The 24,628-nt window shown below is 39.6% G+C and overlaps 2 protein-coding genes across 10 annotated transcripts in view; one reads left to right on the forward strand and one right to left on the reverse strand.

Annotated features, from left to right (window-relative positions):
* MAJIN (membrane anchored junction protein) overlaps positions 1-24,628 on the forward strand; it is a 197,937-nt gene that overhangs the window by 69,755 nt on the left and 103,554 nt on the right. The gene's annotated exons all lie outside the window — the stretch shown is intronic.
* Positions 1-24,628, reverse strand: part of SLC12A7 (solute carrier family 12 member 7) — a 95,722-nt gene that overhangs the window by 6,159 nt on the left and 64,935 nt on the right. For 5 of the 8 annotated variants that reach the window (XM_083449313.1, XM_083449312.1, XM_083449316.1 and 2 more), the window contains exons 10-23: positions 23,669-23,767; positions 22,520-22,577; positions 22,001-22,175; positions 21,359-21,477; positions 19,539-19,637; positions 18,230-18,349; positions 16,853-16,957; positions 15,936-16,104; positions 9,526-9,721; positions 8,245-8,414; positions 7,563-7,694; positions 5,997-6,104; positions 4,198-4,314; positions 971-1,152 (exon numbers count right to left, since the gene is read on the reverse strand). In XM_083449313.1, the coding sequence (XP_083305439.1) occupies positions 971-1,152; positions 4,198-4,314; positions 5,997-6,104; positions 7,563-7,694; positions 8,245-8,414; positions 9,526-9,721; positions 15,936-16,104; positions 16,853-16,957; positions 18,230-18,349; positions 19,539-19,637; positions 21,359-21,477; positions 22,001-22,175; positions 22,520-22,577; positions 23,669-23,767 (1,849 nt within the window). The remainder of the gene's footprint in view (positions 1-970; positions 1,153-4,197; positions 4,315-5,996; positions 6,105-7,562; positions 7,695-8,244; positions 8,415-9,525; positions 9,722-15,935; positions 16,105-16,852; positions 16,958-18,229; positions 18,350-19,538; positions 19,638-21,358; positions 21,478-22,000; positions 22,176-22,519; positions 22,578-23,668; positions 23,768-24,628) is intronic. The other 3 variants (XM_083449319.1, XM_083449315.1, XM_083449314.1) reach the window with 1 other exon arrangement.

The raw sequence follows: 24,628 nt of genomic DNA on the forward strand, positions 1-24,628 counted from the left end.
TAGTACTTCAAAAACAACCCATGTACAACAGATGATAAACATAATAAGCCATGTTGTGACACATAACCATGTCTTTTATTTCCATAAAAATAAAACACAACATTGTTGTTGTTTTTTCAATCTGTAGGTGCTGCAAGTCCTGGCAATGATTACTAGGATTACATCGCCATCTAGTGGTTGCTGAAACAAAGTGGTTCACTTCCTTATAGTACCACTGAAATGATGATGTTGCTATGATACCAGGCCACGCAAAGCATAAAAGTTTAACAGAAGGAAACACCCCCGTTTCTAAAGATATTCTGTCTTCCTTTACATTTCACAAAGTTTTCTTCAGTTATGGCTCCTGCTTACTCATAAGCCTTCAAACTAAAACTCAGCTAAAACTCAAGAGAGCAGTACTGAGGATAAGATACCCAGAGAATAATTAGAAGACAATTCTGTTCATGTAAGAGCAAAAGTAGTACTGGGAAGACAGCTAGTAGTGTGTGTATAAAGAAAAATAGAATTATTTATATCTTCAGCATGGGATTTTATGATTTTAAGGCATTTACACCTCCAGAATCTAACTGGCCAATGTACGTATTTTTTGCTCTATAAGACGCTCCAGGCCATAAGACGCACCTAGTTTTTGGAGGAGGAAAACAAACAAACAAAAAAATATTCTGAATCTCAGAAGCCAGAACAGGAAGAGGGATCACTGTGCAGCAAAAGCCGCTATCTCTCTTGCTGTTCTGGCTTCTGGGATAGCTGCGTAGCCTGCATTCGCTTCATAAGACACACACACATTTCCCCTTACTTTTCAGGAGGGAAAAAGTGAGTCTTATAGAGCAAAAAATATGGTATTCTTACTGCTTTCTTCTATGAGCTACCATTTCTAGAATGGTATAAACCCATTCTATTTAATACCATTAAATGTTAGTGTGGGTTTGATCAATGCTATCGGTATTTAATGCCTTAAGTATCTACTTACGGTTTCATACTGAAGATATCCTTGTAGCTTGACAGACAAGCTTCTTTATTTTTATGCTTCTCGGATATAAGCTTTTCTTTTGTCCAGGTCATTTGTATTTTGTCTGGTGTAGCAACAGCAGTGTGAGATTTGACCATTCCTGTTGAGCGGGATGCCGTGTTCCTATCATGGATCAATTGAGCCTGATCAAACACAAACAAGCAATGTAAAGATCAGCATTTTGGCAAGTCGGGGAACTCAAGGCTGGCAGAGGCCTGTAAATACTTTGCTTGCTTGTACATAAAAGCAGTTCATGTTCAGCTTATGAGAAATGCAATGTATTCAAGATGTTTATTCACCAGTTTAATGACAATAATGGTTGACATTATTAGTTCTAAATGAGGATGGAGGGATCATTCCATGGCTCATAGAGGAGTAGAAATAATGTATTTGACCCTGCAGATACATCTGTCTGTGATAGGATGACTTACATGAAGGCAGCTGCTCATTTTGAAGAATAAGAATATATTTATACACACATATGGTACAGAACACACATTTTTCTGAGAGTTGCCACTTCACAGATCGATTCTGTGGCAAAAGTGAACCCCGTGGAGGCACATTCCAATGTCTCTTGAGCCAAACGTATGCCAACAACCATGTTTTCAATTTCTTTCCTAATGATTTATAGGATGGAATTTGCCTTTTATTCCCATTCTTTGCTACCTCTTACATAACCAGCTCCTGTTCCAGAAGAGGACCTCTCTACTTATCATACGACTGCGGAGTTTACTCAGGTTAGTGAAGTCCCTTGTCAAAAACTATGCCAACCAGATCACCTCTACTTGCTTGTTGACGCTCTCAAAGAACTCTAATACGTTAGGAAGACAGGACTCAACCTTACAGAAGCCATGCTAGTTCTGCTCCAGCAAATCTTGTTCTTCTACATGCTTGGTTATTTTATCTTTAACAATACTTTCCACCAGTTTTGCTGGGACAGGCAAGCTAACCTGCATATAATCTCTAAGATCCTCCCAGGATCCCTTTTCAAAAACTGGTGTTACATTGGCCATTTTACAGTCCCTGGGTATGGGGACTGACCCGAGACAAATTACATATTTTTGTTGGGAGATTACATGATAATATAGCAAGCCACTTGCCATTCAATCCTATTTCCATAGATGGCGCTACTGTTCTTCAGACAGAGCAACATGACAGTAAAGTGTGAAAGAGTTTTGGCTCAAGGAACTTCTGAAACAAAATCTGGCATTTAGGATACTACAAAGCCGGGGCTTTTGATTACTGAAAGTTACAGCTCTGGTGTAAAATCTATACCTTTCTAAGCCTGCCCAAGCTTAAGTGGTATAAACTTTAAAATTAAAAGCTGTCACAAAATAGCAAGCTCACTGGTTGTAGGAGCTTGCATCACTTGTCACCAGAAGTCACAGCCACCATCCAAATTGTTCATTAATATCTCACCTCCATATACATCATATTACCCGCTATCACAATAGATGGGGTGGGAATACATTTTAACAGCATCAAAATATTGATATTTGAGTACTATGAAATGTAGCAGCATAGCAGGAAACACTGCGCAATAGAATTATTCTCTGGAAAGGCTCTGTATGTCACCTTAGTATCACAGTACCTCTGAATACAAGTCTGTAACATCCTATATATCATATGTAACCAGTTCAACCAGAGAGCTTTTTCATTAATGCACAAAATGCTGAAATGCTATAATTCTGTCACAAAGTCTTAATTACATTACTGAATTATCTTAAAGTTAACATGTATGTATTTTCACTTATACAGTACTGCTTATTATATTCCTTAATTTCAATAACCGAGAAACATTCTACTTTTATATTGACAAATTGTTCGTCAAAGAATGCAGAACAGTGCAATGAATAATGAAGTAATAAACACAACAATCTACCACACTAGTGTTAACAACAAACAATTCAGACTTATTCCAAAGAGGAGATACTATCAGAGGTATAAAGCCAAACAATATCCAATGAAGGTATTAACATTTAGGTTAATGTTTTTATTTTTTTAAAAAAAATACCTCAGGCTTTAGGACACAAATGATAATTACTGACGTCAGTTACTGCTGGATTGAAAACATTAAAGATCTGATAAATCATGTGATTTAAATACAACATTTTAAAAGAACAGAAAAGGGTGACATTTACTAAATTCTAATTTTGGATTATTTTGTTATCACTTCAAACACACAACTACACTGAACCTACTAAAGGTGATCTACAAAAGGACATTCCACATTGCTAAGAACTAAAATTAGGACATCCGGGTTTGAACACAAGGAGCCACACTTGAAGTGCCATTTTTAAAATTATAACCGGGCTTAAAGTGTATTACATGTATCATGGCATTCTGTAGAACGTTAAAGGCAATCATTATTTCTATATGAACAATCAAGATTCAGAAACACAAAATTATTGATGAAGTCTATTATTAAATCTAATGAACTTAACAAAATGAGAGAAGGGCTACGATTTTGCACACAGCTGAGTGTGATAAAGCTTGAGATTTCTCATAAATATTGGAATTGTGGTAGATTGCGATCAGTGATTTGGCTTCTAATTTCAAAGATCATGTTTTTAAAAAAATAAAGAACCTTATTGTTGTATGTTTCCTGAAGGGAGTGTCTTGAGTGCTAACCTGCATAGCCTTTAAATATTTTTGTTAAATATTGCCTAGACTTGTTTGATTGGTTCAGAGTGACAATTCTGCAATAAATATAACTGCAGAATGCTTATGAACATTTATTTATTTATTTCCTGGATTTATTCCAGGAAAGCTCTGAAAACAACTTTCCAAATTTCTGTCTTTCCTGGAAACTCAGAATTTTGAACACATGTGTTCTTGTGTGGAGAGCAGTACCACAAGTCTCTCTTTAATGTACATAGTATTGATACCAGATTCAGGGGCCTTTCCCTATGAACATAAGACTTGAATACCATGTTGTTCAACCAAGTGATTCAACTAAGGGGGGGGGGGAGATTCAGAATGGTCTATTCTGAAAAGCTGCACATTGAAATTTTTATTTTAAGAAACCCATCTGCTTTTATACCATAGGAATGGTACTCCCTACATATAATAGTGTAATTAGTAAGAATTAGAGCAGGTTAGTGGTAGTAATTAGTACAACTATGGTTTACAATGGCACTGTAAGTGTTGTCATGGGAAGGGAACAGTCAGGTGGGTACAATTTCTACCTCTTCCTCCTGAATGTCATTAGGTAGCAGATTGTCTACATCTTGACCAATACATTGTGGGCTAGAGCGGCTCTTCTTTCTGATTGAGCCACGAGACTCGTCAGTGATGCTCTGAATCTGGGACAGGAAGGTCACCAGGCACAACCGGAAAAAGCATATCATTAGCTCATAAAATACAATGGCACTTATTAAACAACAGAAGGAAGCATAGTACATCTAAACAATGGGTACTGCAGTGGGTAACTTATCATGGATTGCAGTGGCAGGCTCCTTACTGCCCCCACCTCCCGTTAAGGGACAGCAAGGATGCTGACCCAAGGCAAGGAGTGCAGTGGTGTTCCTCCCCACCATATGATGCTTTCTGTGCTTAAGTTAGTTTTCCAATATGAGAGTAAATCTGAAAATCCGAAGACCCTACGGACATAGTGAAAGAGCCAAGGATTTCTTTAAAAAGAAAATCTGTCTGCTAATCCGTTGGTAAAAAGGTGAAGAAGCCCGCTAATTAAAATGTTGATATAAGGGATTGGAAGTCATAGATTGGGCCTCCACTCTAGATAGGGTAATTCTTGTTTCAAATCAGTGCTGTCCTTGAATGTTTTCAGTGAAATAAATATTCTAAAGGGAAGTCTTTTATTAGAACAAAAACTGTATTTTTTATATTTTTAAAGTATTTCTGATGTTCACCTTCGTAAGCATGTACTTGTGGACTGAATCCTCTTTGATATAAATGGCACTGCTCTTGTAGGTAATAATAATAATAATAATAATAATAATAATAATAATAATAATAATAATGTTATGATTTATACCCCACCCCTCTGGCTGGGTTTCTCCAGGCACTCCGGGTGTCTTTTAGCATATATAAAACATAGTGAAATATCAAACATAAAAAAACTTCCCAATACAGGGACGCCTTCAGATGTCTTCTAAAAGTTATGTAGTTCTTTATCTCTTTGACATCTGAAGGGAGGGTGTTCCACGAGGGTGCCGCTACCAAGAAGGCTTTCTGCCTGGTTCCCTGTAACTTTGCTTTTCGCAAGAAGGGAACCACCAAAAGACCCTTGAAGGATGACCTCAGTGTCCAGGACTGAATGATGGGGGTGGAGATGCTCCTTCAGGTATACTGGACCGAGGCCGTTTAGGACTTTAAACGTCAGCACCAACACTTTGAATTGTGCTCAGAAACGTACTGGGAGCCAGTGAAGATCCTTTAGGATCGGTGTTATATGGTCCTGGCAGCCACTCCCAGTCTAGCTGCCGCATTCTGGATTAATTGTAGTTTCCAAGTCACCTTCAAAGGTACCCCCATGTAGAGCGCATTGCAGTAGTCCAAGTGGGAGATAACCAGAGCATGCAACACTTTGGTGACACAGTCCATGGGAAGATAGGGTCTCAGCCTGCGTACCAGATGGAGCTGGTAGACAGCTGCCCTGGACACAGAATTGACCTGCGCCTCCATGGACAGCTGTGAGTCAGGGAGAACAATGTAAATCCAAGTGACACCTTTCACCAATTAATAAATATAGGATTGAATCTACTAGAAAGCACTCATTTGGCAAACCTAACTAACATGAATGCCCCTGCTCATTTCATAGTTGGGCTCATCCTGGTGGATGATGTTTCATAAGTTAAAACTGCTGCCCCAAATAATTTGATGCCTTGGATAGCTGTTACATCTTGATTACATTTCTGATACCTTGGGGAAGGCCAGTAATGACCTCATTAATTAGCACCAGAGTTTGGGTTTGCTCATACATTATTTTCGTTGTTTTTAAAAATAAGAAAATAAAATGGATTACCTCTCTTTCCCTTTCATTTTTAGAAAGCTGCATTTGCTTTAGCATCTGAGATCTCTGTTCCATCACAAGGGTCTTCTCATACGTAAATGCTGAAATATCATTTTCAAACTGGAAAAATAAATAAATGTTATTTGCAATATAAAGAAACTATATGCTAGTAACCCTGATGTTTGGATCAATCCCCTGAAGCAAAGAAAGAAAGAAAGAAAGAAAGAAAAGAAAGAAGAAAAAAATAAAAAAAATGAAAAAAGAAGCATTAAGTTAAAATTGCAATGAGAAATCATGCTAATTTTTATTTAGAATAGATGCAAACTGTCTATGCAGACCCTGATGAGTTAACTGCCCCTCAAAATGGAGGAAGGGGGTCAACACTGTTCTGCTGCAACTTATGCTGCTGAAACATAAAGTTGTACATTTCCTCATTAAAAATATAGAGCTAATATACACTATGAAGATAATGGATTCTTGGACAAATATTAATTGGTTTACATATGCAGTTAAGCCCGCAATTTACGTGCATTTAACTCATACACATTCAGCTTTATACACCAGGCAATTTTTTTTAAAAAAAAGAAGGAAAAGGGAAGAAAGGGGGTGCAGTTCTGGGGAAATGACTTTGGCAAACCCATCTGCCATTGAACCCATTGTGTTTTGTCTAAACATGATTTTGGCTTCACAAGCGTTCCCCGGAATGTAACTCCCAAGTAAGTTGCAGGCTTGCTGTAGTCATACTCTCATCCTCTGTCCCCTTTTCGGATGGATATAAACACACATACTCCAACCTTATTCAACTAAATCCTCCAGTAGAGGGAGCTAAAATAGAGGCCAGTTTCCTCTCTGTTGGGACTACAGCCACAAATGATGAAAGTATTAGAGAAGAAAGGGTCCCTCAAGTCTAACTTGCACTGGTTGAAAAGACTGCCCACTCAGCCACAAGTTGGCGACCCGTTTGTGCAGCCAGATGTAAACTCTTAAAGGAGCATTCAGATTTCTACCAGGGTGGAAGAAAAAATAAATGGACATGATCAAGTCAGTTTAACTTCAGTGAGACACCTGTTTTAAATTTCCCACTGAAATCACTAGGATGTGAATATGCTTAGCCCTGACTGGATCATAACCTAATCTGGATTGGGAGTGTTTCAAAATTATATTACGTGTCTTTTTTTTTTTTAAGACACTGATTTAAAACGAAATATGTGCCATGGACAAAACAAAACAGAGTTTGGCTTTTCGTGCTGTCGGAACCCAGGCTCAAGATTTGTCTCCACAAACAAGCTTGATTGGTGAGAGAATAAATCTTCGTTATAGCTCAGGGTTTGTTTGCATGAAACAAACCACAAGCCCGAGGCACACATACATACATACGTACACACACACACACACACACACACACACAGTGATGTGAGTTGCTTTGGGGCTCACTAAAAGCAGGGTGTTTTTGTTGGTTGTTTTTTAAATTACACGTAGGTATCTTTTCCCACAATGGACATCTTAAATAACGTTCCTCAGCTAAGGATAAACATAAACATTTAACGAAAGCTTAACTGGGTGCATCAAAAACCTTACCATTTCAACAACCTCGACCTCAGCATTAATTCGAAGATGGTACAAAAACATCTGGAGATCCTTTTTCATTTGAATACTATTGTCATCCATTTGAGCTACAGTAAAGATGCGCATTTTACATTTTCTCCAAACCTGTCAGTAGGAGAGAACATATTTTTTATTTTTTTTACAAATGTGGAAGTGATTTCTCATAACTTTATAGCTGGCAATGTACTGCTGCTGGTTCTTTACGGTGGTTTTCTGCTGTTAGCACTGCTAACAGTGTAGAACTGCATTTCTGCCTAATGCCCACCTCTCATAAGCTTTCCACTACCAGAAGAAGTCCAATGTAGCTGGACAAGAGGAAAGTGAGGAAGAACACAGTGACTTCATGCACATAATCTCCAGCCTTTAGAACGTCTCTGTATGCAGATGACTTCGGATGTTGCATCATTCATGGCCTTATGGTTACAGAAACACTTCTCAGTGAGAGAAAACCAGGCCTTCTGTTATACTCCAAAGGTTTATGGCACGAAGAGATCCTGCACTGGTTATATCTCAAGTCCGGGATATTTGTTGTTTTGTTTATGCAGAACTATCTGGATCCTTTATAGGATTTCACATGCAAAAGCTTCTAGCCTCAAAGAGCTTAACATTTGTTCATTTAAAAGCAAAGTTTTCCAATGGAAAGAAAGGCTAGTACCTTGTGCTGTCGCAGCAGGAAAGGAAGCAACATCAACATGCCTCCGTCATGAACAATCCACCAAACATCTATGTTGCCCTCACTAAAACGCTCTTGATTCGTAGGGAACGAGTCTATATTTTTGGCAACTAGAAGGGCTTGCTGTGCAGCCGTTGTTTCTCGAACAGTGTCTGAAAACAGAAACAGGACTGCTGAAAACCACTATTGGTATTTTTTTAAAAAAATTATCCTTGTTAGGAACCTAAGAAGCTGCCTTATACCAAGTTTGAACACTGGTCTATTTAGCTCAGTGAGTATTGTCTACAATGCCTGACAGTAGCTTTCCAGCATTTGAAGCAGGAAGATCTAACTCTACCTGGGATTGAGCCTGGAATAGTCTGAAAGCAAAGCAGAATCCGTACCACTGAAGTTTGGTTCTTGTCATGTTGGACATATTAAAGGTTTAATAAAAGTTTGAGCTGTATCTGTGCCACAGTGATGCACAAAATAATTAAATGTAGGTAACCTGTACACTTTCACATTGGGACGTCACACTTTCACAGGGACGTCCAACTCCTAAGAGACTGCGATCTACTCACAGAATAGGGAGGAAAGGGAGGAAAGTACCCTTTTAAGGGGTTCAGGGCAAAGTTTATGAGCTCTCTTTTTTTGGTATAAAGGGGAAAACCAAAAGATCGCTAAGAAGACAGTCAGCCTCACAGCGAAAAAAATTCATATTCTGTTCTAGAGATCATGCAAGAATGGAGGGTGGGGTGGGGGCGGATGCTCTTTTGTCACTGCTAAGGAAAGGGAGCCAGCGATCGACCGCAATCTACTAAAACCTCCCAGGGATCTACCAATAGATTGTGATCGACCTGTTGGACATCCCTGGCATAGTACTTTTTAAATAATTACTTGAGCCAGGGTTGACTGGCTTTTGTATTTTCAGAGGCCCGTCCTTCACCCAAGGCACAAGATCATACAGGCGTTAAATAGCACGAGGCACAAGAAGAAAACTCTGCAAGACTCCACAGCACAATGGCCATGGAGTCAAACAGAAATCATCCAATGCTATTCTCTGGAAGTGACCCCACAGTTAGGAATGGAACACCATAAAACAGTGTGACAGCGCCACTCCAGGAGGACACTAAGGTCAATCTGTGAAATGCTCTTTTCAAAACCTCTATTTCAGGGCACTGTTTCATACTGGAAATTTTGAACATTCAGATGAATTTTTAGATGAAGTGTTACTATATTGCATGTTGCGAATATGATTTGTCTAACTTGTACAGCCACACATACCAACAAAGTTTTTCCAAGAGAAAGGATTATCAGTATGTTTCCAGGACTGAGGCCATGCCATCAAGACGGTGTTATGCTTCATCCCTCCAAGGCCAGCAGATTGAATCAAATGGGAAATTCCATCTCTAACAGTGGATGATACCACAATCTGGCAAAATCCTTTGGTCCTCTCCGCTCCCATTAATGATCGAATATTCTGTAGGGATAAAAGATACATAAATACATATAAACAGAGTATTAAAGCATGAAGCATTTCCTAAAATACTGTGGACATTTCTATTAGGGTTTTTGCATTGTTCAGCTGTAAACATACAGGAAAGGAAACTTAAGCAAGCAGGATTTCCGGCAATAAAATCAGGCTTCTCTTTTGAAATAAGGATTTCCTATTAAGTTATATTTCAGACATTTAAAACGTTATCCACCAAGAAAAGTCACACAATTCTAACCAATTACAATGACTATTAAACTACTCCCAGAAATACCAGTTTGATATTTAACTTTATTAAATAACAAGGTTGAATTAGAGTGAAAGTGTTAAATGAAAACACTTAAAGGCCTAAAGTGAGAAAATGAATTACTGAACTAATTATCACCTTTGTTATCTGGAAATTAGATTTACTACTTAAAAATAAGGTGCAAATCTATCCATTTTCATAAATATGCAATCTTCTTCTGTGATGTGGACTACTAATTCCATATAATATGACACTGTTTTCAACTAACTCATTTGCCCTAATAAAAACCAGTGCAAGGATTCCAGAGAATACAACAGAAATTTCCCCCTTTCTCCCCCAGGGATCTCCAAATCTGCTTTGGAGGGTTGGGGGAACCCCAAAACGTATTTAGGGGGAGATGGGGGGAGTGCGGGAGAAGATTTCATTACACAAGGAAAATCTGTGCTGATGGAACCTTAACAAGCCTTTGCTTCTAAAGCTAGAAAATTGGAGGGGGGGCGCGCTAGGGGCGCCTTGGAAGATGGCGGATATTAACATCTATCCAGCCCGCACAAGGTAATTAGAGGCTGATTATGGGAAGTAAATCAGTCTCCCTTCATCTCTCCAGGGGGGAAAGATGCAGTTTTCACCCGCTGTTGCCATAAATCACCCCCGAGTTCAGAAGAAGGAGGGGGTGAGGCACTGGGTGCACAAACCTCAGCGGGCCTCGGAACTCATCCGAAGCTGCTTCCAGGTGTGCAACTAGTTAACTAGTTGCGTTACTTAAAAGGAAAAAAATTGGTGAAAGATAACGCACATGCTTCAAGAGAGGCAGGAGGTTCTTATCTGCTAACAATTTTACCATTGAAATGAAGAAGACTGAGACGGAAGACTACATCAAAGTACTACAGACATGGTATGTGGAATGGAATGCAACGGAACTGAAAGGGGGGGTGACTTTTTATTTTTTTGTTCTATGTGATTAACTAATAACCCTTCCTCTTAGAAGATCCGTCACAGCAACTAATTGCAAATGGGACTAAAAATGAATTGTGTGGGAATAATTTGAACTTAAAGGTTTTACTTTGTGAAGGATTTGGAAAGAAGAAGGGATCTCTTGTGACGCAGTAAGAATGGAGATTTGATACAAGACCTGTGTTGCAGGAGGTTGCAGGAGGTTTGGTCTTGGGGAGGGTAAGCCGAAGATTTATGACTTTCGAGGAGATTGCGATCTGGAAGGGGCAGCCCTCCTGGGAAAAGACTAATTTACGATGCAACAGGTCGGGAAAGTTAAAGAGCGAGCTTTTAGACTGTATTTAGAATCATAGAATCATAGAGCTGGAAGAGACCACAAGGGCCATCGAGTCCAACCCCCTGCCAAGCAGGAAACACCATCAGAGCACTCCTGACATATGGTTGTCAAGCCTCTGCTTCAAGACCTCCAAAGAAGGAGACTCCATCACACTCCTTGGCAGCAAATTCCACTGTTGAACAGCTCTTACTGTCAGGAAGTTCTTCCTAATGTTTAGGTGGAATCTTCTTTCTTGTAGTTTGGATCCATTGCTCCGTGTCCGCTTCTCTGGAGCAGCAGAAAACAACCTTTCTCCCTCCTCTATGTGACATCCTTTTATATATTTGAACATGGCTATCATATCACCCCTTAACCTCCTCTTCTCCAGGCTAAACATGCCCAGCTCCCTTAGCCGTTCCTCATAAGGCATCGTTTCCAGGCCTTTGACCATTTTGGTTGCCTTCATTGGAACGACAAAATGGCGATTGCTTGCTCAAGCAGAAATGCCTGGATTATTGGATGAGAGTGATTTATTAGAGAGCAGTAGAAAGCCCACACATAAACACAAATAAGACTGTTTTTTCCAACCCACTTGCGGAGCTACTCGGAGGTGAATGAAAAGGAAAATGTGTAGCAACAAGGATTGAGAAGATGGGACTGGAAATATCATTCTTAAGATGAAAGCAGCACAAATATTCAAGGATTGGACTCCTGCCGATCAAGAAGCATGGGTACCCCCCACAAAAATATATAATTTGGAAAACAATTGGATTACATGATATGTATTGTTATAATTTGGATTAATAGATTTGATGTGTTTAATTTGGTAATATGAAACTTAATAATTTTTTTTTTTTTTAAAAAAAAAGCTAGAAAATCTGTACAGGCCAGAGCTATTCCTGGTTTTAAAGCTATCCTTGGCATGATTTGCATTTATTCTTTAATAATTTTAGCAATATATGTTGTATAGATAGGAACCCTGATGCTTCCCAGACAGACTCCCAAGAGAGGCTCACCTAGTGCCTTCTTCATGGCTTTTTGGTTATCTTTTTGTTATCTTAAGACACTGGGCTTTTAAGGTGTGGCTGGCCTTACCTCCTCCTCTCTATGAGTTAAAAAGCTTTTATATTATGCTGTCTTTTCTTTTGTTCTTGTATTTAATATTTCATTTCATTTTACTTTTTTTTTTTTTGGCGTTGCTCAGAGAACGTGTTGCTGCACAACCTGTATGTATACAGTGTTTATTCAAAGTAAATAAAACTTTTATCTTTCCAGTAGCAAGGGACAATTGTAAAATTGTGTTCAGAATACAATAGAGTAACTGGTTTTTAAATAATCAAACTATATTGTGATTAAAAATTCATCTCGGCAACCATTTACAAACCGCTGAGCCATCTCCTTTCGTTTCTGGGAATTACTCCAGGCAGACCTCCGAGCTTCAATACCTTGTTAAATATTAAGAGAGTGCTACATTTAAGTAAATGCTGACTTGCACAGGCCAAGAATAAAGCGTTCTGCTTTAAGCACTAAGCCACAAATGATCTCATGCTCATTCTAATTGCACATTGCAGTGCGAAGTCCGATTTCAAGCTCTGTCACTGCACGGAAGGAACTATTTTGAGTCTTCCTGGATACCGTTTTGTTCAAAAACATTATATTGACTTTTGGTGCTTAATACAAAAAAAAAAGTCAGTCTGCAATCACATAGGAGGTGCATTACAGTAGATGTAAAATAAAGCAAACCTTTAATTTATAGCGCACTTTGAATGAGAAAGCATGGGATACCCACACAAAAATTCTGCTTAAAGGTATTCTTGATAATTGGTAAATTAAACATGAAATTATATAAAATTATGTAAGATCTGAGTCTTCTTCATCCAGTTATTTATGCAGTTCCTCTTGTCACACTGAATACCCAATGGCACAAGGGCTGGAGGTGGGGCAAGAAGTAAGGGAGAAGAAGTAAGGGAGACCCAAAGGATGCCTAAGGAACCCAAAGGAGGAAAGTCAGGGAAGGAAAGTGGCCATAAAATCGTACATTCAAGAGCAACGAACCCATCAATATGAGGGGTGGGTCACTGAGTCACAGCAGTCCTCTGCATTGTACTATCCAACTTCAAAGCTGGCCTGCTTAAATGTCACAGTGCACCCCCCAGCATGCAGAAGTGTTAAGGATACAGTTGTTCCCACTGGCTTACTGCTCTAGTTTCACAGGGAGCCTGCGCAGCCTCAAACCAGGCAAAAGGAGAATATTTCTAGGTGTAGTGGGGAACCCCACAGCCAATTGTGTCACATGTCAGAAGGGCTGAACAAGTGACGGTTGGAAGGTGGAGGTTGTGCTTGCAAGAGAACCATAAGAGAATGACGTAACAACACATACGCAGGAGCTAATGCTGTAAACTGTTGAGGAATCAGGAAGGACAGAAAGATAATAAAGTTGTTAGGCCTCGTGATTAAACCAGTATAAGCTAGTAGAAGGAAGTATTGCCATATAGGGACTTAACTACCCATTTGCTTCCTCTTTGCTTGAAAAGTGTATAAATACTGCTGTTTGAAATACTTGGCGTGTGTCACTCCCTCATTTGGGGCAGGGACACAATGCATTACAATGCTTTTAATAAAAACATCCTGGTTGACTGACAACTGGCGCCTAGATTCTGTTGGCCGTTCCAGCCAGCCCAGGGTATCAGGCTTGAACCCTGATGTTTCCCAGACAGCACCTGCTCTTAAAGCTACTAATTAATAAGCAAATGTCTTCCCTGAACCCTACATCCCTCTCCTAACCCAAGGAATTGTGGGAAGGAATCAGAACTCCAAAGAAAGGCAAAATGTGCTCAAAGTTCCTGTTGTAAGGATGTTTCCTTCTCAAAATTCCGGGCTGGAATCCCTCATGCAGATGGGGAAAATTAATGGAACTACTGATTTTGCTTGTGGAGTGGCACAAATGTGTTGCAATCTCCCCCCCCCCCGCCCAAGCTGGGCATTGTACAGACTACAGAGCATACACAGTTTGCTTAAGTTCTCAGTTTACATCTTCTTTTTCTTGCAGGCTTATGGGTGTGCAGCAGTACAAGGTTATAGACTGAAACTGCAGTGTAAAAAAGGATCTTGACGCAATTGCATCAGGATTCATTTTTATGCTACCGTTTAATCAATGCACATATATGCCAGTGCATATTGGTAACCTGCAAAAAAACAAAGATTAAAAACTGTAAATGGTACCAAAAGGCAATGTTACCAATTCTAATATTAATTTTAGAATTCCTCCAAGTTAAACCAGAAGCCAGCAGAACAGTACATTTGGCAGAGCAAACCTGCTCTTCCCTAATTTTCCCTTTTGCTTATTAAAGAAAGTCTGTCTTAGATTTACCCTCAAATATTCTATTAAAAAATAGATGGAACTGACAGCAATACAAAAGTCTGGCTACTCAATGCTTGTGTTAACATTAGATTCCCCATTAGTGTATAGCTCTTCCAAAGATAATCTTAGTTCAGGCTGAAGATCTCTATGTGAGCTTTTTAGAGCCAAGCTTACTTTTTGGAAGGACTTAACATTTCAAAAAATGAAACTAATGAAGAAAGAATTAGGACTGCCAAGCCATGTACTAATTACCCATTTCCTAGCGTCTTCATAAAATGAAGTGTAACGCTCATTACAAACCTTTGACTTCATGAATTGCTTTTCTTATTATTCTGTTAATTTTACAGTTGAAATCTGCAGGATTTCTGACACGTTGGGACTATATTTTGTAGCTATCTATCTCAACGAATATATTTGATGGAACTCTGACCTCAAATCTGATTGCAATCCCACCTTTCCAAACAGCAAGGCGTTAATGACCTCAGTAATGTGGGGCTCTTGATTATCCAACACTAATCCAGGTTAACTGTATTGTGTTTCTCCAACTCTGTAAGTCTTTTCATATTCACCAAAGGAAACAGAAGACCAGTGCTGCTGATGTGAGGGTGTTGGTTTTATTAACTACCTTGTCTCCCCTCAAAAAATAATAATATCAGTTATAATAAGTGGCATTTACATGATTCTCTCACACAGCACACCAACCAATGTAAGGTCATGGTCCTGCATGAACATTATATACAAGTATTTATATAAATCATTAGAGAATATAATTCCAATCTATAGTAAATATCAAGTTGTCACTGATATCATCTTTGTAAAAATCCTTTTGATACATCATTAATTACTATGGATGCCGAGGCCAGAACATTTTAAAATCCCTTGGCTTTGGTTAATAGTTTGAGTCCACATGTTCTTCCTCCCTCGTACACTCCTCCATTCATTTTTCAGCACTATCCCTGACTGAGTATTGCACCTTAGTCTGTATTAACTAACTAGCTTCAATCTCTAGCCCATGGTTTTTAAAAAAAGTTAAACCATTTTCACTGCAGCGTTTTCTAGATATATATCACTAAAGCAATGACATAATATGATCATAACTAATCACATTTGTAGTAATTAGATCCAACAAATGTATAATTATCTGCCATCATTTAAGTGCACCTAAAGATCCAAAATATTTTGACTACCTTTTCCAACATGCTTAAATATAGTCAAAATTACAGAATATATTATAGCAGGAAAAATCAGTGCTTTCTAAAATGATTAAACCCAAGCTATTCATATTTGCAAATTTTATTACTGTGCCTGCGTTTTTAATACATACCTCCTCAGCCCTTTGAGCTTCTGTGAATTTATCCAGGTATATTCCTGGAAGGACAGATCCCACAATGGTCAGTCCCTTCCCAGCTTTCAATTGAGAGGTGAAGGAAAGGAGCCGTGGGTGTTTTACCACCTGCTCTGAATCCAAGTTCAGCAGAACCAAGACTTGTGGCCTAAAGTAATACAGTAAGTAAGTAAGTAAAATAGCTGATAAATAGCTGACAGTTAAGTCCAGTCGCAGACGACTCTGGGGTTAGTGAAATATATAATGCAGGATTAATGACAACAATATGTGTGTGTGTGTGTGTGTGTGTGTGTGCGCGCATGAGAGAGAGAGAGAGAAGAGAAAACCCGTTCCTGACATTCCTATCACACTCTAGTACAGAGATAACCAAATGCAGCTTTCATAATCCTGGGCCAATGGCCATGCTGACTGAGGCTGATGGGAATTGCGAGTCCAACAATAAATGGAAGTCTACCCCTGCTCTTGAGGGTCCAAGAATACAGGATGGGACTATTTAGACAGCAGAAAGCTTTAAACTCAACAAGTAGGGACACCAGGATCAGACTTAGCTCATGTCTGCTTAGAACAGGGGTGCCCAAACTTTTTTCAAAGAGGGTCGGATTTGATGAAGTGAACATGTGTGAGGGCCAACCGAAGTTGTTGAGGGTTTTTTGTACAATTTTACACCAAAGTTGTTGAGGCTTTTTTTAGGGTTTTACCCCAGGACATATACTGCCATGGGGGCCGGATTAAATTGACCAGCAGGCCAAATTAGGCCCCCAAGACGGACTTTGGACATGCCTGGCTTAGAAGGAAGTTTAAAAACTGAGTTTAATGGAGCTTACTTCCAATTATTAGGAATAGGATTGCAACTTTAATGGATCTGGATCTATTAAATATAGTGCATTTAATTTTACCTCCAGTTTTTAGTATGAGGAGGACCCTGTTCAACCCGAAGCAAAGCATAACGAGCAGCATTCAAGGACAAACCCCGGATTCCGTCTCCCCACTCTTTTTCAGCTCTTAAAAGAAGAAATAAAAAGGAGAGTCAACAAAATTGTACGTTTATGATAATACCTCTATTGCTTCGCTAAACATAAGACAATACACAAAAATATATTGGGTCTAGACTGACACAACTTTGCAATTACAGTTTATTTTAAACAACTATTCTACCCGACTGTAAATCCATGAAGGAATATATTTGAACCACTGTTTTCATGTGGAAGTGTTTGAAACACAGTAAACGTGAATTCGTTTAAATGAAAACATATGAGTAAGAGAACTTTTTACAAAACACCGGAAATTTAATTTATTTTGGTAGGTTTGGAATTAGATTATATTGGATGAAAGTAATAAATGAGAAAAATGAATTTTCTATTACTTTGCAGCCAATTTATATCCTCTTTAAGTCCTGGTCTATGTTTTAGTCTTTAGTAGATGATGAAGCAACTGGAATGGATGAACTGGGCTTCCAGATATAAGTGACAAAGACTTACATGACATAATCTGCCAGGAACTTTCATGCCTCACCGAAACAAATGGGGAGTTGCACAAACACAGAGGATCATGTTCATGTCAAAAAGCTTGACCAGGACACGTTATTGACGTATTGCATCCTGACTCATCCCAACTTGATCCCACTCTAATAACTGTACCTAGAGGGAGCACCTCTGCATATTCATATTAACTGGTTCCTTTTTCCACTGGTGCCCAGTTTGTGGAATAATTTCCTAAGTGGGCCATGTGCCATGCCAGCATGAGCCCTCCTATACGTAATTCATTTATTTTTAAATACGGGTCCAGGGGATGGGGTAGGGCTAGTGAACCCAAGGATATATTTATTTATATTTACACAAAGTTAAACAGGGTAAAGTAGCATCAACTTCAGTAGTTGGGTCATGTAACTACATATGCTGTCTCCCTATTCTCCTTACTGTAAAATCACAGAAGGACTTTGAAAAGCACACAAGAAATCTGAACATCACTGATTCATGAATTTCACAAACTCACATAACTGGGTAGCAGTTAAATGGCATTTATGTAAGGTTATATAAACAATATCTTTAATTAAACCTCCACATTTCTAGCCCAGAAAATTGCCGAAAACCCCAACAAGATATGGAAAACACACACACGTACTTTTCCTATAGAAGTTGATGGGAGGTATTCTTTTTTCTGGGTGAAATTTAATAGAAGTTATACAGATATGCAAGGAAGTTCAGGAAGAATGTACCTTTTAAATTTATTTTTTGAGCAACTACACTGAATATCAGATAAATGTGTATTCTTACCCTCTATATTCTATGTATTTGTAAATGCATCCTGCTATTAGCATGGCTACCAAAGCATAGTACCAAGAGCAAATGAACATCAAGGCAAGGCACAAACTCATCCCCAAGAATGAGAGAGTCCTAAAAGAAACACATAACACAAGTTGTTAACATTCATGCTGTACAAGTAGATCTCTATATCTACACAAATACACACACAAATATACGAGTCACCCCAGATTGGGGGGAAGAAGAAACAGAAACAGCCAGGTGGGTGGCATTTTTCCTGGTTTTCCCATTTTCTTGCCCCAATCTCCCTGTACTAAATGAATTATGAAATGTACAATACAACCCACTAGTGTTTCAACAATGCCATATTTCACTGCATTAGTTGTAGCCACTGCATAATAGTCACACTCTATTTTTTCACTCCAAAAATTCATTGCATAAGTGTTGTGTTGTAACTTCTGAGGCTCTGTTAGGCCTCAGGCCCCTTCCTTTCCTTCTCAGCTGCCACCGCCCTTGGTCCCCTCGTACCTCGCCATCTCAGCCATGAGCTCCTAGGCCATGAGCTCCTAGGCCTTCTCAGCCATGAGCGCCTAGGCCGCTTGGGCATGGCTGACTCACAGCAAATGGTCAAGAACAGCCACAGTGCAAACCAAGGAGAACAGTGGGTGAGCAAAAACCTTCACCGTCTGTCTGCGCCCCTTTTCCTGCCCCCCCCAGCAGAACCTTCATGTGCCTCCAGAGGAGGAGGAGGGTCTCCAGAGGGCACATGGCCTGGGGTCTCAGTGGGATGAGAGGCTGAGATGCTCGTCCCTGAACCCCTTTTTGGAAAGCCTGTGCTCTGGCATGGGGCTTTTCTTGTAAGTGAAAATGGCATTAAAAAGGTGACAATTATGCTATGACAAGAGCTCAATAAATAAATCCAGTTTCTCATTTGCTTCGCTCTGAACATGAATAACTGGCCAAATGTGTGGGGGAAACCCTTTCTAATTTTCTTTACATTCTAATTTGTCCCATGAAATCTATTACTCATGCCTATACTCTGTTTAACAACAGCTATCTTTGTGTTCTTGTTTGCATTTATCTACCCTCCTGTTCTTCTATAGACTAATAGGAAACAACTGAATAACCAACACAGAAATCCATTTTTCTTTCCATTGTTTCTTATAGGTATTTTGTGTTCTCTTGCAGCTTTCTTGCATGCATACACACATACACACACAACTCAATACAATTTCTACTAAACCGAAAAAGACCATAGTACTATAAAACAAATGCTTGTTTTTCTCCTTCCAAAAATAAATTTGTAAAGAACATGCCGTACCAATGATAATACTTGAAACGAGGTCTCCAATTTGGTGTACGGAGCAGAGTTTGAACTGCACATGCCAAGTTCACAAACAGATAGCACATAAGGAAAAACCTACAAAAGAAAAATATATTTACAGTTGACATGAGTATCACCACCCACTCTAATCTTGGGGACAGAGATAGTTAGGTTAAAGGAAAAGGAGGAAGAAAAGTGACACAGACAAATTGATAAAGTTCAATTCTCCTAAGGATACAATGGGCTAGACTCACAGCCTGTAATCAAGGACTGAGGCAGATGACCCACATAACTGCCTGTGCTGAATTACAGTCATACCTCGGGTTACAGACGCTTCAGGTTGCACGTTTTTGGGTTGTGCACCACGCCGGAACAGGTTACTTCCGGGTTTCGGCAATCGCACTTTGCGCATGTGAAGACGCAGCGCTGCGGGTTGCGAATGCTGTGTGTTGCAAACATGCCTCCCGCACGGATCACGTTCACAACCCGAGCATCCACTGTATTTCAAAAGTGCAGCATTGTCCTAAACATACCACAACAACTGGGCTTGGAGGAGGAAGGAAGTTGTAGCCCTACAACAAATTCCATCTACATCTTGGACCAGGGATGGACAAGCTTTTCTGGGTCGGGGGCATTGCTTTTGGGAAATGGTTGAAGGCCAGATATAGCAGTGGGCAGGCAAAAGCGGACAGATAACCTCTCTCTCTCTCTCTCTCTCCTCTTCTCTCCTCTCCTTCCCCTCCATCCATCATCATCATTCTCTCTCTCTCTCTCTCTCTCTCTTTCACACACACACACACACACACACTTTATATACGGCAAGGATAGGAATTTTTCTTTTTTTGCTTATAGGCCAGAGTCTCAGCTCTCCATTCTTGGAGGGGTAAATGTGACAGGTGGGCAAGGACTTCAAAGCACAGTACATGGCTGTTTGCAAAAGGGCTTTCCAACATTCAGAGGGCAGCAGGGAGCCTACAGATGCTGCAAGGGTCGCCTGTGTGTGCCCTATAGTAATATAATACACTTTGGTCAGGGAAGAATAGCCCATTACACTTGTCATCAGGCTACTGCTAAAAATGGCCTCACTGTGCCATGCAACATAACATGAAATATCACTTACTCCAGCCTAGTATTTAGCAAGTCATTTGGCAACAATGAATTGATGGAATTTCATGAAGAGAAGCCAGAAAGCTCCCTTCCCCTGCTCCTTTGCCACCCAACCTTATCTGCTAACCATGGAAGAAGAAAAGATCCTTCCTCTGCTTGATGAAAGGCTTTTGGTTGATTTTTTACTTGCCTGCTAAAAGGCTAGTCGTCTATGTTTCCACACCGGCTGCAGAGGCTTCCCTTTTCTCTCTTTTGATGCAGCTACAACTTTTTCTCATTCTTCTCCCACTGCCTGTTGCAAAATTCTTCTACTTGGCTTTTTATCAAAACTTTTTTCCGTTAACTTGTAATCTTTAATTCCCTTGATCTTTTCAAATTGCTGTTTTCCGAATGGTTGCATACTATGTTAACTTCTGTTAACTTCTAAGTGCCTTCACTGTTGCACCTTCTTATCAGTTCTTTTCCCCAACTACGTCCCTGTGTTCTCACTTCACCCCTATAGTGCCCTCAAACATTAAAGATTGCATGCTCTCTTTCCTGACTACCCATTCTACTTTGCAAGTCTCTTACAAGTCACTCAAACTCTCTGCATCAAATTTGTGTAAGCATCATAAATTAAACAGTAACTGTAATATTACTACTACTACTACTACTTATTATTTCAAAATAAATTACAAAAATATAGGTAAAACCTATATACACACGCTTACATGGAAAGGATTGGAGCTACACTGTCCAGGGAAGCTATGAGAATGCCTATCTCACAAATCAACGCAGTGAGAAGCAAAGCCCATGTTGGTTCTCCATTTGCTTTTCCATGACCAAATACCTTTTATAAAACAAAAAAGGAGAAAAAATTAACACACAAAGGATTAATGCTTTGATCTATCTGAAGTACATATGTTTCAAAAATGCATGGCATGAACGTAATGTAAGTGAATATTACAGGGCCCCATGTAAAGAGTCAAACTATTATTTGTTACACACAAACCTTAAGCAGCATAAATCAAATGGAGCTTAATGTTTTTCCCTCAGTTGCATATGTTAGCAGACCACAGTCACATCTGCACCATACAATTAAAGCATAACGATGCCCCGAAAAAAATTATAGGAACTGTAGTTCACCCCTCACACAGCTACAATTCACAGTACACTTCACAAACCACAGCTGTGGGTGTGACACATCTTAGAAATATTACATCAACTCCCACCTATCACAACAGCAAGGGAAGGCATATATACATCACTACAGCTAAAACTGAGAGGCTGAGATTGGGCTACCCAACAGATTTGGGGGGGGGGGTTAAATCAAAATTGTAAAAGCACTGGAAATTTTGAAGGCAAAAACTCACTTGAAGAAATGGTACTATGCCATCCCTTGCAATTGCCTGTAGCAGCCGGGGAGCGCCAGTGAGGCTCTGGAGACCAGCACCACATGTGGAAAAGAATGAGCCAATCACAATGACCCACGGAGAGGGCCATGCCAACGTACCAATCACCAGGTTTCCATTAACTGCTTGTCCAAATCTTGTGGAGAAAGATCATATGCAACATTAAACAAGGAAGAAACGTTAAGTAACTTATACAAATATCAGTCTGCTTCTCTCTACCACCCCCCCCCCCCACACACAAAAAGATTTAGGGCTATGTTATTTCTAGAAAGACATGCATTGGCAACATGGACATGCATGCAGGATGAATAAAAGTGCAATTTAAAGCAGGCAACTGACTGATCCATTTCAGATTATCTTGAATTACCTATACCAGCTTCTGCAATATACACTTCCCAATCTCACATTTTCATCAACTTAAACTGGTATGGACAGGAAGCCTTTGAAATTATGTAGCAAAACCCTCCCACTGTTACGTACTTGTCTCTCAAGACGACTCCTTCTATACAGGCTCCAAAAAGTACTATGCAGGACAAATCTGCAATTAAGACTCAAGGAACTTAAAAGGAACATAAATTGGAAAAGGGGGGGGAACAGAAGGTCCACAAGAACACCTGGAAAGCATCAGAACAGAGGTCAGCAAACTTTTTCATCAGGGGGCCGGTCCACTGTCCCTCAGACCTTGTGGGGGGCCAGACTATATTTTGGGGGGAAATATGAACGAATTCCTATGCCCCACAAATAACCCAGAGATGCATTTTAAATAAAAGGACACATTCTACTCATGTAAAAACACCAGGCAGGCCCCACAAATAACCCAAAGATGCATTTTAAATAAAAGGACACATTCTACTCATGTAAAAACACCAGGCAGGCCCCACAAATAACCCAAAGATGCATTTTAAATAAAAGGACACATTCTACTCATGTAAAAACACGCTGATTCCCGGACCGTCCACGGGCCAGATTGAGAAGGCGATTTTGCTGGATCCAGCCCCCGGGCCTTAGTTTGCCTACCCATGCATTAGAAGAACAGCACACATTACTGCACATCCCAAAGAAGCTAAGCACTGATTTTAACTTCCACATTGAATTTGGCAGAGTATTTAAACTTTGTACCATATTCTGTTTCTATACCTAATTTTTTTAAAAAAAATCAGAATAGAAAAAGAAGGGAGATATTCCCTCCAAAAATTCACATTTTTGCTTTATTATTTGCTCCATTACAGCTTATTATTTTCATATATCTCTGGTTAAATTTAATGTTATAAAACAAATACTATAATGGTTCACATGTTTCCATTTATAATAGTACAAAGCTCTTATATGTATCTACCAATATTAATGCTGCAAATCCCATCGGTTTTATCAATCAGTCAGAATGAGGTGTAGCTTCTAAATAAACTAATACGAGATGTACTGTTCCTGGAGAAGTGGCTTATGCTTTCTGCTTAAAGGTTCATCAAATCCCAACAACCCTACTCATACTGAAAATAAAATATTTAGGATTCCCTCATAACCACATTTTACTATCATATGTCAGCCACCTGTGCATTTTCAAAACAAAAACCTAATTAAACAAACCAAGAATATGAAATCTAGACCCCGCAAATTGCATTAAAAGGATACAGATAAATGATGTTGTTAAAATGGCCAGAATTGTTCCAGTTGGAATAGCTTTTTGAGCATCCCGAAGATCCCCTGACCTGTTTGAACCTGCCATAATGCCTAAAATACATACAGAAATAGAAAAAAATGGGATGTCATCTAGTTTCTGATTATTCCAGTCATATTAAGTTGATAGATGCAACCTGTCATTAAAGCAACAACCATAACATACTACTACCAGAACAAGCAAAGGACTATATCTGGTCAATCACACCTTTAGCAGAGAGCTGGAAAGGGAGAAGGGAAGGGAATAACAACTTCAAGACTTGGTGGAGACTATTAAGAAGGTCTGCATATGATGATTCTTCAAGAGTCAAATGTTCCAAAAGTCCTTTCCAACTGCCAGCTCTACAAACAGTCACAGTGGCTGCGTTTGCACATCACATTAAACCAAAACTTAGCACAGATATGCGAATTTGCTGGCTCCCAAGGAGGAAGCTGCAGCTGCTTTGCCTCTCCCTGGGCTTTTTAGAGAAATAGCTAAGCTAAGGGATGGCTTATCACATTGCCTGAACCTGGGATTGTGGGCAAGGTGTCCTCCTTAACCAAAACCACAAGACACACCTTGCCTATAGCTCATGATTAGGTAGGAGAGCTTAACTATGATCTCAGCTTCAGACAACATGCTGAGCTGCTGCCCTGTGCTGACCTAAAGAGTCTAGAGAGAATCAAAGCAGATTCAAACTCCCCATTGGGAGTCAGTGCAGTCATGGTAAGCCATACTCAGACTTACAACGATGTGAGAACCAGGTCAATGTCAATACACTGGTCATAGTCACATCCAATGCTAAACAAAACCATGGCTTAGCCTGAACATTCTGGGGAGAAGCTCATAACTGCTTTGTTCCTTCCCAACCCTTTTAGCTCAGTGCAGCGCACAGCTAAGCCAAGTTTTGGCATAGTGTGCAGTTCAGACCCGGG

Source organism: Podarcis tiliguerta (genome assembly GCF_965153285.1).
Source record: "Podarcis tiliguerta genome assembly, chromosome: 7".
Classification (NCBI taxonomy): Eukaryota; Metazoa; Chordata; class Lepidosauria; order Squamata; family Lacertidae; genus Podarcis; species Podarcis tiliguerta.